The 16,311-nt window shown below is 44.4% G+C and overlaps 1 protein-coding gene across 1 annotated transcript in view; it reads right to left on the bottom strand.

Moving 5' to 3' along the window:
* CPED1 (cadherin like and PC-esterase domain containing 1) overlaps window positions 1-16,311 on the bottom strand; it is a 227,849-nt gene that overhangs the window by 190,520 nt on the left and 21,018 nt on the right. The window contains exon 3 of the mRNA XM_075015052.1: window positions 10,211-10,397. Coding sequence (XP_074871153.1) covers window positions 10,211-10,397 — 187 coding nt within the window. The remainder of the gene's footprint in view (window positions 1-10,210; window positions 10,398-16,311) is intronic.

Raw genomic sequence — 16,311 nt, 5'->3', positions numbered from 1 at the left:
CTGGTGCCTCAGTGCGAGGGTCAGCCCCTAGCAGGGCTCCAGGAAGGTCTGCCGGTGCATGCGGAAGTTCCACAGCCACATGTTGTTGTCCCACTCCCCCATGACCAGCTGCTCCCACCACTCGGAGCTGGTGGGGTAGCTCCAGAGTCGGCAGAGCACCCAGCAGGGGAGGAACAGGGGAGCCCAGTGTTCAGGGGCGTCCCCACCTGCCTCCTGGGAGGGCCCCCCTGCCAGGAGCTGCTGGGCAGCCTCCCGTGCAGCACCTAGCAGGGCACTTGCTCCCTGCGTGACTCCCTGGAAGGCTTCCCGGTGCTCCTGCTGCTGCTGCTAGGGGTCTATGGCTGCTGTGCGTTGGTCTGTGAGGGTGTGGCTAGCGCTCTGCAGACCTCGTGCTGTGCAGGCCGGGTGTGTCTGGGAGGGACCCTTTAAAGGAGCGGCTTGCTGTTGCCCCAGAAGGGCTAGTCCAGCCTGTGACCCCATCTGCGGGCGTTCCTGGCCCCTTATTTCAATGGGGAGCGCTTGTGTGTGTGTGAACGCTCTGCGTTTCCTTCCAGGGCAGCTCCTTTTGACGTTTTAAGCTATACAACTCAACATAAAAGTTAGTACAGTACCGGCTCTGAGATGCACTCATGCCTGTGATTAAATCTGGAATACATATCCCAAGAAATGTACATTGTTGCTGTAACTGTATTTTGTTTTTAACTTGGTATAATGCAATAGACTCATAGTTTTGAAAACAATCAGTTAACTTCTTCCTTTTTTAGGGCAAATAACTACAGTAATCTTATTTAAAAAAAACAACAACCTATCTTACAAAGAGGCTTTTTCACCCTATTTCAACAATTACCTACAGTGATGTTTACAATGTGGTTAAAGACAGGAAAACATGTTCTGTTCATAAAAAGCAAGGGGAATGACTATATTTATGAAAAGTACATAGTATGCCAGTATACCCTAGCATAATACTGCAGAATGCCATTACAGAACAATTTTTATAAGAATATTTTAGGGACTAATCAGGCTTTTACTGAACTCACTGACAATATGTACACTGGCATCAGTTATATGGGATGAGACTCCCACTTACTAGTTAGCAAAAAGAAGAACAGAGAATAGATGAGCTCTAAGCAAATGGGCAGAGATATTAAAAAGCAACATAAAAGTGAGCAACATTGTATTTTCTTGGTTTTATAAACTTATATTTTTTCTGAAATCACATTGAACTTTCATTATAATTAAGTGGAGCAAATATACCAACCCTTACATATGCTAGTAATTTGGTAAGATCTAATGGATGCTATTAGAGCTCCACGAGCCATTTTTGTGCAGTGATCTACAAAGTTCTTAAGCTGAAAGACATGAGAATAGTATGCATTAGAAATGTATGGTTTTTATGTGACTATGCTTTGCAAGGAACACACATGACCTGTATTTTGCTTTAAGAAACTAATGTATTTTGTACAGTGTCAGATATGCTTCTAAGCTTTTAAACTGAATCTACAATGCTCTTGAGGCAAGGTTCTTTATCAGCAAACCTTAGGAGATGTTTGTTTATTTAGACTGACACACACACAGTTGCTTTGTGGATAACTTCATTGTAATTATTTTCCATATTAAAATGACTCATTTATATATGACAGAAGAGAGTGTGTGCTTTTACTGGCATTTAGTATGTTTACTTAACCTTACCTCAACAAGGTTGTTTACACTGCTAGAACTTGGGTTCAATTTACTTGAATTTTCTCACAGACTTTCTTATTTATAAAAGCTGAGCTTCTAGTGACCCCTTTAGCTCTGACATTTCCTTTACGCTCCCCCCCCCAACTATATGAAAAGAACAAAAAGCCCAGTGTCTCATTCCTGTTCCAAAAAAACTAAACTGCTTCCTTAAGTGGGTTGGTCCTGGTAATTGAAAATGGTAACCAGATGTTTACAGAACACACCAGCAGTTTTCCTCTGAGCCTTTTCCCTCTTTATGATTATTTGCTAAAATTAACCTGATTTCATTGAAACTGGCTGGTGGCTGGAATGTCCAGAGTAAGACATTGTTCCCAACAGTACCATGGACAATTTAAAAGGAATACTGAAGATTTCAGTTAATCCTGCCTACTCTCATTGATGCATTCTGAGCCTGGGAATTAGCTTTAATTCTTTTAATCTGACTACTTTATGCCCATGTTTTCTTGTACTTTAGTACTATGTTAGGCATGATTTCATGCTGAAATTGTCCCTGTCTCAGAAAAGAATATGCACAGACCATTTGCTTTCTGGCTTCTCCAATCCAGTTACACCCGATTTGCAGCTGTACTCCCAATATACATTGTTAATGTCAGGAAAAGGTCGCCAACTCAGCAGAAGGGTGGGACCATGTGGAAGAGCTTTCCATATGGCCCCCAGGACCACGTTCATATGGATTTGTTCCTTAATGTATTTTGCTTTAGGAGAAAGATGTGTCTTGGCTCTTCTTTATCTAGACACCCAAGAACTGAGACACAGCCATCTTACTCACTGTCCTAAGCTACGTCTACACGTGAAGCCTACATCGAAGTAGCTTATTTCGATGTAGCGACATCGAAATAGGCTATTTCGATGAATAACGTCTGCACATCCTCCAGGGCTGGCAACGTCGACGTTCAACATCGACGTTGCGCAGCACCACATCGAAATAGGCACTGCAAGGGAACGTCTACACGCCAAAGTAGCACACATCGAAATAAGGGTGCCAGGCACAGCTGCAGACAGGGTCACAGGGCGGACTCAACAGCAAGCCGCTCCCTTAAAGGGCCCCTCCCAGACACAGTTGCACTAAACAACACAAGATCCACAGAGCCGACAACTGGTTGCAGACCCTGTGCATGCAGCATGGATCCCCAGCTGCAGCAGCAGCAGCCAGAAGCCCATAGGTCCCCGCAGGGGCTGGAGAGAGAGCGTCTTTCAACCCCTCAGCTGATGGCCGCCATGGCGGACCCTGCTATTTTGATGTTGCGGGACACGGATCGTCTACACGTGCCCTACTTCGACGTTCAACTTCGAAGTAGGGAGCTATTCCCATCCCCTCATGGGGTTAGCGGCTTCGACGTCTCGCCGCCTAACGGCGATGTTAACATCGAAATAGCGCCCAACACGTGTAGCCGTGACGGGCACTATTTCGAAGTTAGTGCCGCTACTTTGAAGTAGCGTGCACGTGTAGACACGGCTCTAGAGACCACTGGGTGTTCCTTTACCCTCCATTTCTGACATCAGATTTTCTTGAAGAAATTAAATTTCTAGCCCTCTTGCTGTTGACGTAGCCTTAAAATGTAAATTGAACACTATGGTGGGCCACGTCTACATTACTGTGATCTTTCAAAAGAGCACATCCACACACAAAAAAGCAGATCAAAAGATCTATCTGTTCTTTCGAAAGAGAGCATCCACACAGATCCTGCTCTTTCGAAAGAACAGGCCAGGGATTGAAAAATCCAGTGCCATGAGGACTGTTCTTTCCAAAAAAAGGGCCCGCGGAGCATCTACACACGCTTCTTTTTTTTAAAGAAGCTTTCGAAAGGAGGTGCTCTTCCTGATCCGGAAGCAGAAGACGGCTTCCAGAAGAAACGCTACATTCTTTCAATTTCAGATTGAAAGAGCACATTTCGTGTGTGGATGTTCTGTGTGTTCTTTCCAAAAAGGGCCTGATTTTCTGAAAGAACTTGCTAGTGTAGACACAGACATGGGGAATTAGTCATGCGTTATTCATGGTACCATTGATAGCCACCACAGGATGGTCTTGGGGGCTGCTGAAACACACCCCGATGTAGATCTCTTGCCAGACTAAACAGTAACTGCAAAGCAAGTACCACACTGGATGTGCCAATGAAGTTAGTGTTTTTGCAGGTTCTCTCCCTGCTGCTGGCCAGATGTCTACAACTAAGCTGATTCCTCTGCTGAGCAGCCCAGGTGGCCCTAGGTCGCAGAAAAGAAAAGCTCAGTAGCACAAGAGGTAATCTAGAGAACTAAGATCAAAATGTAGAGCAAGGAATGTGGACTTTAATGCCAGCTCTGACAGTGACTCCTGTGGCATTAGTCAAGTTTTAGCTTTTACATTAGTGTCTCCATCTGTAAAATGGAAACCATAACACTTGCCTACCACACAGGGGTAATTATGTTGATAATGGGGTAAATAACACCATAAAGCGAGATGAGGAATTACTACTACCTCATAGCCACAATGACTTCCACAGCCTCACCCATAAAAGGACACAGATCAAAATCCATTCAGGTTTGCTCAGTGCTAGATCTACAGTCTCACCATTCCCACCATCTGCACCAGGTGTGATCTTCTACAGCCTTGGCTGGTAGAAGCAGAGATTATGTATAAAGCTGCTGTGCACAGCCATACAGAGCTTTCTTGAAGTGGAAAAAAAAATATGAGGGAGAGCAACAAAATCAGAAACAGGGCAGACCCAACACAGTTTGCATCATGAACATTTTACAGATATATATGGTGCAGAATCTCCACAGAACTATCCCAAATGAATTAATAAAATGTGAAGCAGACAGTGGTTTTAGTTGCAATGAACATCAAGATTCAGTGACCCAAGAGGTAAACATCAATAAAAGCACCACTTAATATTTGCTGTATGGGACAATAAATAACCAAAAATAACCAATGTATAAACTTGATCAATCATTCCAAAAGCTGGGCTAGAATTTCATCTGCTATGGTAACCCCTCAAGAAGTAAACTTAAGCCACTGGGATAGTGTAAATCCCTTGCTGTAGTATTCCACAGTAAAGTATTAACCTTTTGCCATGGCTTAGGTTTACTTTTCTGAGAGGCATCCATAGTCAATCGTCGTGGTATGGCAAGGTGAGTACAATAGGTTTGGTTGTTTTTCAAAGGTAACTGCTGTAAGTGCAGAACTTTCTGCAGGTTAACGATGACCTTAAGATTATACTGTACACAGCTTTGAAATGCCTTTTTTTTTTTTTTTTTGCATGGGCAAACTGACTGGTTAACAAAACAGATCTGAAGAAATGGGTCTGTCCACTGTCTCATCTGCTAACAAATTGTTTTGTTAGCCTTTGAAGTGCTACATGACTGCTAGTTTTTTTATTAGAATACAGACTAACACGGTTACTTCATCATCATCACCATTAACCACTGGGGCTCAGCACCTGTTGGTTTCTGATGCTTCTCTCACTATTTCGTTCCTCTTTCCATGTCCAGGGCAAAGTGGCTTAGCTTCTGCAGACTAGCTCCGCACCAATCTACTACATCATCTATCTATTCTCTGTAGGGTCTGCCTCTACTATTTGAACTATCCATTTTGTCGAACACCAGGGTCTTGATTTCTCATTCGTTGTTCATTCTGCAGATATGCCCAAATAGCTGTAACTTGCATTGTATAACCTTCTGCAGTAAGTTCTCTTTCGACTGTCTCTTCCTATATAACTCCCCGTTGGTGACCTCCTGTATCCACCTTATTCTTCTATAACAACTCCTCTTGAATGCCAATATTCTTCTCTTCACATCTTTTGTAATCACCCATGTCTCACATCTGTACAACATGCTGCTGAATACACACATTTTCAAGACACTCAGCTTCATTCCTAAGCTAATCACTTTGCTTTTCCAGATCTTATCCCTCACCTTCAAACTTGCTCTTGCTTTCACTATTCTAGTTGCTATTTCCTTCTTACAGTCTAGATCATATGTTATGTTGCTCCCTAGATACGTGAACTTCTCTACATTCTCTAGTTCAATCCCATCTACACAGGTCTTCCTTATTTCCTTAGCTCCAAATACCATTGTTTTTGTTTTATCAATGTTCATAATCAGTCCATACTGCTTCCCTTCCTCATTTAGCACCTGCACCATATTCACTAGCTTCTCCTCATCCTCCTCAGTGATAACTATATCATCTGCGAACCTCAAGTTGTTAATTCTTTTCCCATGCACAGATGTCCCTTCTACCTTTTTCCTGATCTTGTCCATCGCTCTCTCTAGATGTGTGATGAAGATACAAGACAAGGAGATCCGATATTTTTGAGTATCTCTACTTGTTCTAAACCAGCTTCCCAACTCTCCGCACATTGTCACCACTGCCTCTGCACCATCATAGACATACTTCAACAACTGTATTAGTCTGATGTCCACTCCATACGAGTCCAACACTGCCCATGTCACCTTCTGATCTCTACTGTTAAATGCCTTCTGAAAATTGACAAAGCAAGTGTAGATGTTCTCATTCTTTCATTAAGCTTTCTCCGCTATCAATCTTAGTGTCAATATCTGCTGTACTGTACTTCTCTCTTTCCAGAAGCCCATTTGCTCATCTGCTAGATGTTCTTCTATCTGTGATCTTGGTCTCTCTGTCAGTATCATCATCAGTACCTTGCCTAGATGACTCATTAGGGCAATTTTTCTGTAACAACTACTATTCAACATGACTGGTTAACATGAGGGATACACAACTTCTCAACCAATCCGGAGACTAGGCATACTGTGGGGATTTTGCAATTTATTACAAAAGGTCTAGTAAAAATTATGGATCCTACAGCTTAAAGCCACTCTCCCTTTCTGAGCTTAAAACTACCTGAGACATGTGTAGATACAGATGTCTGATTTAAGGGTACAAAATTTATTAAGGAAAGGAGTGGAGAATAACAGGGGTTGCCAAGGTGTTTAGCAAAGCAAGGAAAATTAATATGTTTGGGAGAGGGGATTTATGTAATTTACTAATTTTCGGTGGTGAGATAGTAGGGGAAAGTAATGAACTCATGCATTATTTTCAGGCAGCAGAAGAAAAATGCATTTTAGTCACATGAATTGCTGAGTGAGGCAGAGCATTTTTGAAAGAGGTCCTGGTTACAATTTTGGCAGTACTGAGGCCCTGTTAATTCTCACTATAGCCCAATGGGCACAAGATTTCACCAGAAGGAAAGGAGAGAAAGAACAGCAGAGAATGCTGGAGGAACCCACCTCCACAGGTTCTTCTTCAGAGCCTGAGATTCCATCATGGCACTGAAGTGCCTTTCAGTCCCTTGGCCATCCTAATGAGAACCAGCTGCAGTTGAGCAGCTCTGCACTTGGGAGACGAAGGCCTGTGACATGTAGAAAGGGCTCAGTGTGGAAATGGAGAGAGTGAGGCCTGGATGCAGCACTTTCCCTCCAGCTTATTCTAAAACTTTCACTCTTTTCCTTACCACTCCAAGATGCTGGTTCCAAACACAGGATGACGCTGTGACAAAAACGACGCTTCAGCTAGGGGCTGCTCTTTCTGTGTGAGGCAAGAAGTAACTGAGGTACTTGACTGCAGGAGGCAGTCTGCTTGTAATTAAAAGCTCTGTCCAAAAAAAGACGACCATCTGCCTGACTGACAGGCAAAAAGAGGCAAAATGATTGTGGAAGACACAGTGGAACAAAACGCTAATATGCATTTGGAAGTAAGATGTCAAATTCTGCCCTCCTCAGAGGCACAAGGGTCCCTGCCATAGGGTAGCAATAAGGCAGGAGCTCACTCAGGAAATGTGTGTCCTTTATATTTGTGGGGGTTCATGCTGGGCTGGTGCAGAAAGAAGACTTACAGCAGTTTGTGGGCAGGAGCAGATTGGTGGATTCCAGACTCTATGGATTCCCTGGACATTCCCTTGTAGAGGAGTTAGAGACACAGGCGTGTCACTACTGCTTCATGGCCGGTTGAAAACTTCTGCTGTGAAACTTCTTTTCAATGGAATCTCATTTTTGGCTAAATGTACATTTTTGCAGACAACTGTATCTGATGGATTTTTCATTGGAACCCCTTTAAAACATGAAGAATTTTGTCCAAAACTCAGATATTTTACAGCTGCCAAAGAAATGTTTGATTTTTTTGACAAAAAGGCAAATTTTCCACAAAAAGAAGCAATTTTTTTCCTGGCTGCTGGAGCATGACTGCCACTCAACTATTGAAAAGGACTCAGGGGCTTACGGAGTTCCAGTTTATCAGCTGTACTTGGACGTCACATGAGAATATAATCCGTCCCCAGATTAACTATTAATCAGCACAAAAAAGTTAGGAATGTTTCATAGTCATTTTTTTCTCCACACACGACTTCAGCTAGGCCCTTTGGCTCACAGCCAGCATAAACCAATCCTTAAGAAAGCAATCTGAACTTTGAAAGTTACATGAACAAGACAGACTTTCAAAGCCTGAAACTGCACATACAAAAAAGCACTAGACCAAGGCACTAAATTGTAACAAGCAAGAAGGAGTGATTCTTTTTACAGATTTTCCACAATATTTGAGATATATATTTCTCAGACTACTATCTGTATCTTTTTAATAGTGCCTCCAAGGAACACATTTCTATAAATTATAGCAATCTTGTTAAGAAAATGTTATGACATAACATAATTCAAAATAGCCTCCTCCAGAATACAGCATACAGTACTACTCCACGCAGAACACTAGAAAACATAATTTGCCAACAAGAGAAACATAATTCCTGTTATAATTTCACCAGCTGAAGGGAAAGATCACCAGCTGGGAACGAAGACAGGTTATTTTCCTTTTTGTAAAAAAGATAACCTTAAAACTAGGAATGTATTCAATCCTGGAAACAGTTTAAAAAAATCTATGATGCTATGTAATGGAATTAGAAGGATTTTTACATTAAACTGCCCTTTGTTTCATTTATTATAGTATATAACTAACATATGCCGAAAGTTGAAGGTACAGCTGGATGGTAGTGAAAAGTGTATGAAAAGCTTCTGCTATTTTTGTTCCCATTTCTGGAAAAAAAAACAGTGCAGGGATTACTGGCACATGATGTAAAAATATAAATCTCTACAGAAAGTCTGAAATCTGTTTACTGGTTACAAACCTCTACTGCAAAATTTTAACCCTGAATCCACTAGTGGCCACCACAGCACAATTTGGCACAATGAGATACTTTGAGTTTGAAGAAAACCCTGCTCCCTCGAACAGTGAAGCCAAAAAAAGTATGTCATGGATGTGTCAAAGAATAGGGTGTTGGCTGCACTGCGCAACTGTTTGTAGCTAAATTCATCTGGCATTATTGTAGGCTGCAGAAGTGCTATGTGTTGTCACTGTAGTGATATGTACTAATGGCAGGTAGCAAGAGGGAGACAACAGAGCTGAGAAACCAGATATTTCTTTTGAAGAGAGACATGGACAGCACTTTATATTCTGATGCAAATCTACACACCTTACTTTCAAAAATAATTTTTAACACTTTCCTATCGTACTTTTAAAAATAGTCGTAATTTGCAGTGTTAAATAGAGGGAGTTCTGAGCAGCCCTACAACATACAGAATAATTTTTATGCTATCCAATTTTAAACAAACACAACTGAGAATATATAGGAAAACAACACTGAGACATCTGATCACCACAGGAAGTTTCAGGGAGTATGAATGACATGAATATAATTATAATTATAATTAATTCTCTATAATAAGAAACATCAACACCAGGTCTGTCATTTTCTTCCATAGGCAAAGTGCTGAGCTGTCTCTTTCTAACAATTTTCTCCAGTTTCTACAGTGGCTTCTGACAGAATACCGATTCAAAGTCAAAATTTTGATCCTTATCTTCAAGGCCATGAATGACCTAGGCCTTGCATACATAAAAGACCACATAAGGGTCCAACCTGTTGACTGGGGCTGCCCACCCCTCTGGCACAGCACACCTTTCTACCATAAGGGAACAGCTCATCTGTGTGTGGTGGCCGCTCTCAAACCACGGAACAAATTCCCACAGGAACTAAGACCCATCAGAAAATCCACCACTCACTTGCAAGGTGCTTTTCTCTGACCTTGCCATCTCTAAAAGAAACACATGAACATCTTGCACATTTGAAAACAAAGAATCCTACCAAAAGAGAAAAGTTATGTACTGCACGGACAGTTCTCCAGCGCAGCCGGTAAGAGGAAGAACCATACATGACAGATGACAGTCTTAATGCTTTAATGGAAGACACTCAGATACTATAGCAACCAGAGAGTTATAAGAATCTATCAAGAACGGAGCAAAACTAGCTGGGGGGAGGTTAACAAGCAAGCAGTTGATAGCAGCAGCATGACTGGACAAAGCCCAATTGTGACTTTAAAACCCTTGTCAAAGTGATTTTTCAAGTTTATAAATTAGATGCAATGTTGGATATTTCAAATGAATTGTAGATGGCTGACAAAACTTCAGTAACAATTTGTTTCTTGTCATTCTTACCTTGGTAGTGATGCTCATGTCCGAGGCCAACATTCATTTTCCTCTCTTCAAGGACTCTCACTGTATAACCATGTTGTGCTAGGATGCGCTGATAAAGCTGAAGTTCTTTTTTACCACGGGAAGGAGGAACGTACAAAACTGCTCTTCTTGTATGATTCCCAAAGTACTTAAGAATGGAGTCTTCAATCTAATAGAAAACACAAAGGCAACACTCATAAGAAAAGATAGGATTACAGATGTGTTATTTTTCACAAATCCATGTAATCTTCTTATATACTAAACTAAATGGAGATTATCAGGAATACAGAAGTGGGGACTGAGGTATTTAATTATCTAGTTCTTGAATGCTGGATTTTTAGAGCTACATATTCTGTGGGCCTAGAGCCTTCACTCAGAAGTAGGCCAACGGAATAGAACCAAATGCATGTAACACAATGCAAAATTTTGTACAACAGCCCCCTTCTTAACTACGAAAAACTGGACGTGTATAAACAGCCCAAGAGCCCTGCAGTAAAAGGGATTCTGTCCTCATCTGCTGGTATGCAGGTAAGAGGAGGGAGGAGAGTGGCACATCTCTGTGGATGCTGGTTCACTAAAATTGAGACACTCAATCTCTCAGAATTCAAGAGGCTCTCAAAAGCCCTATGTTGTACCGTGTAAGGCAAAATCTGTATACTTATTCATGCTTTGCACAAGCAGATGTCCAACACTTAATAAACCCTCTGTGTAACTTTTATGGGCAGGGATTGTTCGAATAGGAGAGGCAGACCCCACAGAGAATGGGTAGATGATATAGTAGATTGGTGCGGAGCTAATCTACAGAAACTAAGCCACTCCGTACTGGACAGGGAAAGATGGAAGAGAGGCGTCAGACACCAACAGGCATTGAGCCCGCGGTTATTGATGATGATGAAGTGACAGGCAACATGGTGGAGGACAGAGAGCAGCCTGGTGGGGTCTGAGAGCTAGTTTGGGGAATGTGGCTGCTCAAATGAAAGAAGAGGTTGGGGTGGAGTCTTCTCATGTGCTGCAGTGGTAAAGTGAAATAAGATTACTATTCAAGCAGTTGAGGGGAGGAGGATGCTATAGGTGGACACTAAGCTATAGGTGGACACTAAGCAGCAGCAGATGTGCCGGAATGTAAACCTGTCATCCTGTGGAACTCCTTGCCAGAGGATGTTGTGAAGGCCATGAATATAAGAGGGTTTAAAAAAGAACTAGATAAATTCACAGGGGAATGATTCATTAATGGCTATTAGCCAGTATGGGCAGGGTTGGTGTCTCTGGCTGTGAATGAGCAACAGGGAATGGATCACTTGGCGATTACCTGTTCTGTCCATTCCCTCTGGGGCTGCTGGCATTGGCCTCTGTCACGAGACAGGGTACTGGGTTAGACAGGCCTTTGGTCTGACCCAGCATGGCTGCTCTCATGTGACATTTTCTCCATGCCAGCTGTGCTAGGCCAGGAAAGCAACTTACCTGAAGGGAGAAGAACAGCTCAGAAACCATGCTGAAATGGCCAGGGTGTAACATAGGAATCATGTCTATCAGGGATTCACCACTGGACAATGAGCAACCTAACCTGAGGCAGGTATCATCAGACCCATCCCCTTTCTACACATGCTAGCCATGCTTTCTATATGCCTTCAGTCGTGTGCAAGGGCAGCAGAGAGACATGCATGCACCAGCAGAGGAGCAGAAGGACGGTATCACTAGTGATCATGTTTTACAGCAACATCATGTATAGGCTTCCTGATGTTTGGCATCCTTCCACACAGAGGCTGGTGCCAGCAGCATACAGAGCTATACACTCCCCCACCACGGAACTCAAATAAGTAAGCTGGGTGCCAGGGTACCTGGAGAATGGGGGGGACAGATCCCTCCCCCTCACCCCCACAAACTAGATTTATACTGTGAGTCTGGTATTTGGTGTTGGAAGCAGTTCACTCTTTGCTCACTCTCATTCCTTGCAGGTGGGGGGGCTGACAGAATTGCTGGGCCCCAGGGTGAGGTGCAGGGGGAGTCCAGTTCTGTGCTTCCAGAAGGGGTGGGGCCTCGGGGGGCGGGGGGGAAGGGCAGCCAGCACTCAGTGCTGCACCACGCCATCCTCAGTAAGCCCACAGAGCTGCCCACAGTGCACAGCCCAGGGCTATGGCAGCAATTTGAAGGCCACAGTAGCAGTAATGGCAGCTGGGAGCCCCAGGCCCTTTTGAATTGCCAGGTTCTGGGGCTTTTGTCTCCCCCCGGCCCTCCACTGGAGAACCTGCTTGCAGAAGTGAATTTAATTAATCTAGACTCTAGAGCAGTGGTCTCCAAAACAAAATTTAGCAACTGCCATAGCCCCCTCCCAAACAGGTGCTCCCTCCCCCCCACCAGGCACCTACTCCCCCACCCCCCCCAGCCAGGCACCCCACTCCCCCATCCCCTAGCCAGCCACCTACTCCTGCATCCCCCAGCCAGGCACCCCACTCTCCCACTCCCCAGCCAGGCATCCCCCAGCCAGGACCCCAACCCCCCATCCCTCCAGCCAGGCACCCCCCCCACATACACACAAACTGCTGGTGATGCGCTGAAGCCATGCCGCACAAGCCACCTCACCTCCCGAAGCCACTGCGAGCCCCACCACCCCAAGCCGCCTGAGCCACCCTGAGCTTCATGAGGTGCCCTAAGCTGTGCCAAGCCCCACCGTGCGAGATGCCCTGAACTGCACCGAGCCCCATGCTGCCCCAAGCCCCGCCCACTCTGCCACCCCAAGCTGTCCCACCCCATGCGATTTGCAGGAGGAGCCATCTCCACCGCTGCCACCATGTGCTTGTCCCGCCAAGTGGTGGGGCGCGTGCATGGAGAGGTGGAGGGCGCTCCACATGTGCAGCTCTAACAAGCCACTTCACCGCACTGCTCTGTTCCATTCGCCACATGGGACAAAGGGACAGCATATTAGACACTGCAGCTCGAGACCCTGCTCCTGTGAAAGTTCTATCTCCCATATTGAGGAATCTCCCCGAGTGGCCAACAGTGTCCTTGTTCCAAAGAGACCCAGATATGTCAGAATGTCACATTAACAGTGGGAGTCTATGGGGTTGAGTAACATGTTGTGTGTGTGCAGCAACTTGGTGGGGGAGGGAGGACTACACGCTCTGAGAGTCACACGGGTACATAAAAATAGCATGTTCTGCATGGAGAAAATGTGACTGTATCTGGAATTTCTTAGATGCTGTTTTGCAGAAGGATTATAGGAAAGTTACTTTATTAAACTGGATTTTCTCCCTGTGAGAAGTATTTCTATTTAGAGAGCTTTAATTCAGGGTTATTAAGTTATCTGTCGGCAAGTACATGAATTATAAGTTGACATTTGAAAAATTCTATCTTAGAAACTAAATGTTGTCTCATCTTAGTAAGTTTCCAGGAAGTGCTATACAAATGAAATCTCATCTGTCTTTATTAAACAGCTATGCTAGAAAAAAGGACAATTTTTTGGTATAAACAAATGTCATTCAAGATGCTTTCAGCTGTTTATATATCTGGCAAGTCAGTTTCACTGCAGTCTCATCCCCAATCACAGGATGTAGCTTTATGTTACACTTGGCTCAAGTGTAAAATTCTTTGCAGTAAGGAGAAGTATAAACTATTTTAGACCACTGAATCACTAGTACACTTTTGTTTTTATTACAGACCACAAATCCTTGCACCTAATTGATAGAGACATGCTGAAATAGGTCTATAATACTATGAACATCTTCCAGACATATTTAATATATTTTAGATGTTAGTATATTCAGATAACAAATGCTGATCACATACATAAAAGAACAAGAATGAACAGGAAATGATCAGGTCAGAGGAATTATGTTACATAAATTTGTAACAGATACTCCTCCTGTCCTTGTAGTATTTTATAGTATATTAGTCTAGCAGTGAGACTGGCATGATGTGTACTACATTGCCACCGCTCTCTCCTTTTCTTTTCCCCCATTCTGCTTTTTCCTTCCATCTCTTCCCCTTGATCTCTGTTGTACTTCCAAAAGAATTAGAGGAACTGCTACAAGAAGATCCCAAACAATGTCGAAGCAAGGACGCAGCCTCGTTGGACGGCTCCTCTCATGTCTTCGTGGAAAGACTGGATCATCTTGAGTAACCATGGTGGACAACCTATCTTGTGGAGCAGTTTGAACAGTCCATCCCTGCTGACCAAGTCGAAGGCCTTGGTTAGGTCGATGAAGGCAATATAGAGTGGCTTCCTCTACTCCCTGCATTTCTTCTGCAGCTGCCTCAGAGAGAAGACCATGTCCACGGTAGATCTGTCTGCGCGGAATCCACACTGTGATTCAGGATACACCCGCTCAGCAATCTTCTGGAGTCTGCCGAGGATGACGCAAGCGAACAGTTTACCAGTGATGCTTAGGAGGGAGATTCCACAGTAATTGTTGCAGTCGCTTCTTTCTCCTTTGTTCTCATACAAGGTTATGATGTTAGCATCGCGCATGTCCTGTGGAACCTCTCCCTCTCTCCTGCACAGGCACAGTAGCTCATGTAGGGGTTCCAGGAAAGTGTCGGTGGCACACTTGATAACCTCTGGTGGTATACCATCCTGGCCCGGGGCCTTTCCTACTGCAATGTTGTCAATGGCTTTCTTCAGTTCATCCACAGTTGGTTCCTGATCCAGTTTGTCCATTACTGGTAGGAGTTCAAAGGCATCGAGGGCTGAGCCGACCACAATGTTCTCGCATGAGTACAGCTCAGAGTACTGCTCGACCCAGCGCTCCATCTATTTGGCTTTGTCAGTGATGACATCACCAGATTTGGATTTCAGAGGTGCCATCTTGTTCTGGGTGGGTCCTAATGCCTTCCTGATGCTCTCGTACATTCCCCTGAGGTTACCAAAGTCAGCACTGGTCTGGATGCTGCCGCATAGCTTGACCCAGTAGTTGTTGGCACAGCGCCTGGCCATCTGCTGTACTGTTTTTCTGGCTGCTCTGAGCACTTGCAGGGTATTCTGGCTCGGTGAACGTTTGTACTCCAGGAGCGCAGCGCGCTTTTTTTTGATGGCTGGAATCATCTCATCGGAGTTAGCTTCGAACCAGTCATTTGTGTTTCTAGCTCTTCTTCCAAACACCGACAAGGCCGTGTTGTACATTGTATCCCTCAGATGCTGCCATCTGGATGTCACATCAGCACACCCAGGATTGCTGCGCAGATTCTCCTTGAGGGTCGCTCTGAACTTTTCAGCTCTCTCTGAGTTAGCTGTCTTTCTGGCATCGATGCGGGGCCTTCCAGTTGGTTTACAGCGGTGCAGCTTCTTGGGAATCACCTTGAGTTTGGAGCAAACTAACGAGTGATCTGTATCGCAGTCAGCACTATGATAGCTGCGTGTCAGAAGGACGTTTTTGAGGTTATCATGTCTAGCGATGACCACGTCTAGTTGATGCCAGTGTTTTGAGCATGGGTGTCTCCACGACACACTGTGCTGTGGCTTGGTTTGGAAAAATGTGTTTGTGATGCACAGATTGTGGTACGTGCAACGTTCGAGAAGATGCTGACCATTTTCATTCATTTATCCCACACTGAAGCTGGTACCAGACGTAGAGGTTATCCTCTCCTTTGGACTATATCAGTAAAGCCGAGAGGGGAACACTGGCATCTGGGCAGCCAGGGTACCAATAATCACCCAAGCTAGCACCTGGAGAGGTACTCCAGCATCGCTAACAGCGTTGAGCCAACACGGGAGGTAACAGATACCGGTTATAAGCTCTTGCTTGATTGGCGTAGAGAATGAGCACCAGGGGTTGCCTCCGATGGTGGGAGAGATCGTCGCATCTCACTGGACAGTCACCGCCTGCCTCAAGCTGGGCAGCCCCCAGCCAATAGGGTACTGTCCCGCCACAGTTCACCTGCCTCACTGGGTGCGTGAGGCTTAAGGTTCCCAAACCTGACAAGTGACCTGAAATCTGAGCACCAGGCAAACCAATAAGAAAATTAACAAGAAAAGGAAACCATCAAAGTTTTAAGCTTGGTTGCTGGAATGTGCGGACCATGCTGACAGGTCTGACTGAAGATCTTCAGGACATCAGCGACACCCAAAAGACCACTGTCATCAATGAGGA

This window comes from Carettochelys insculpta, chromosome 1, assembly GCF_033958435.1.
Source record: "Carettochelys insculpta isolate YL-2023 chromosome 1, ASM3395843v1, whole genome shotgun sequence".
Classification (NCBI taxonomy): Eukaryota; Metazoa; Chordata; order Testudines; family Carettochelyidae; genus Carettochelys; species Carettochelys insculpta.
Note: the sequence above shows the minus strand (reverse complement) of the source record. Positions and strands in the feature narration are given on the sequence as shown.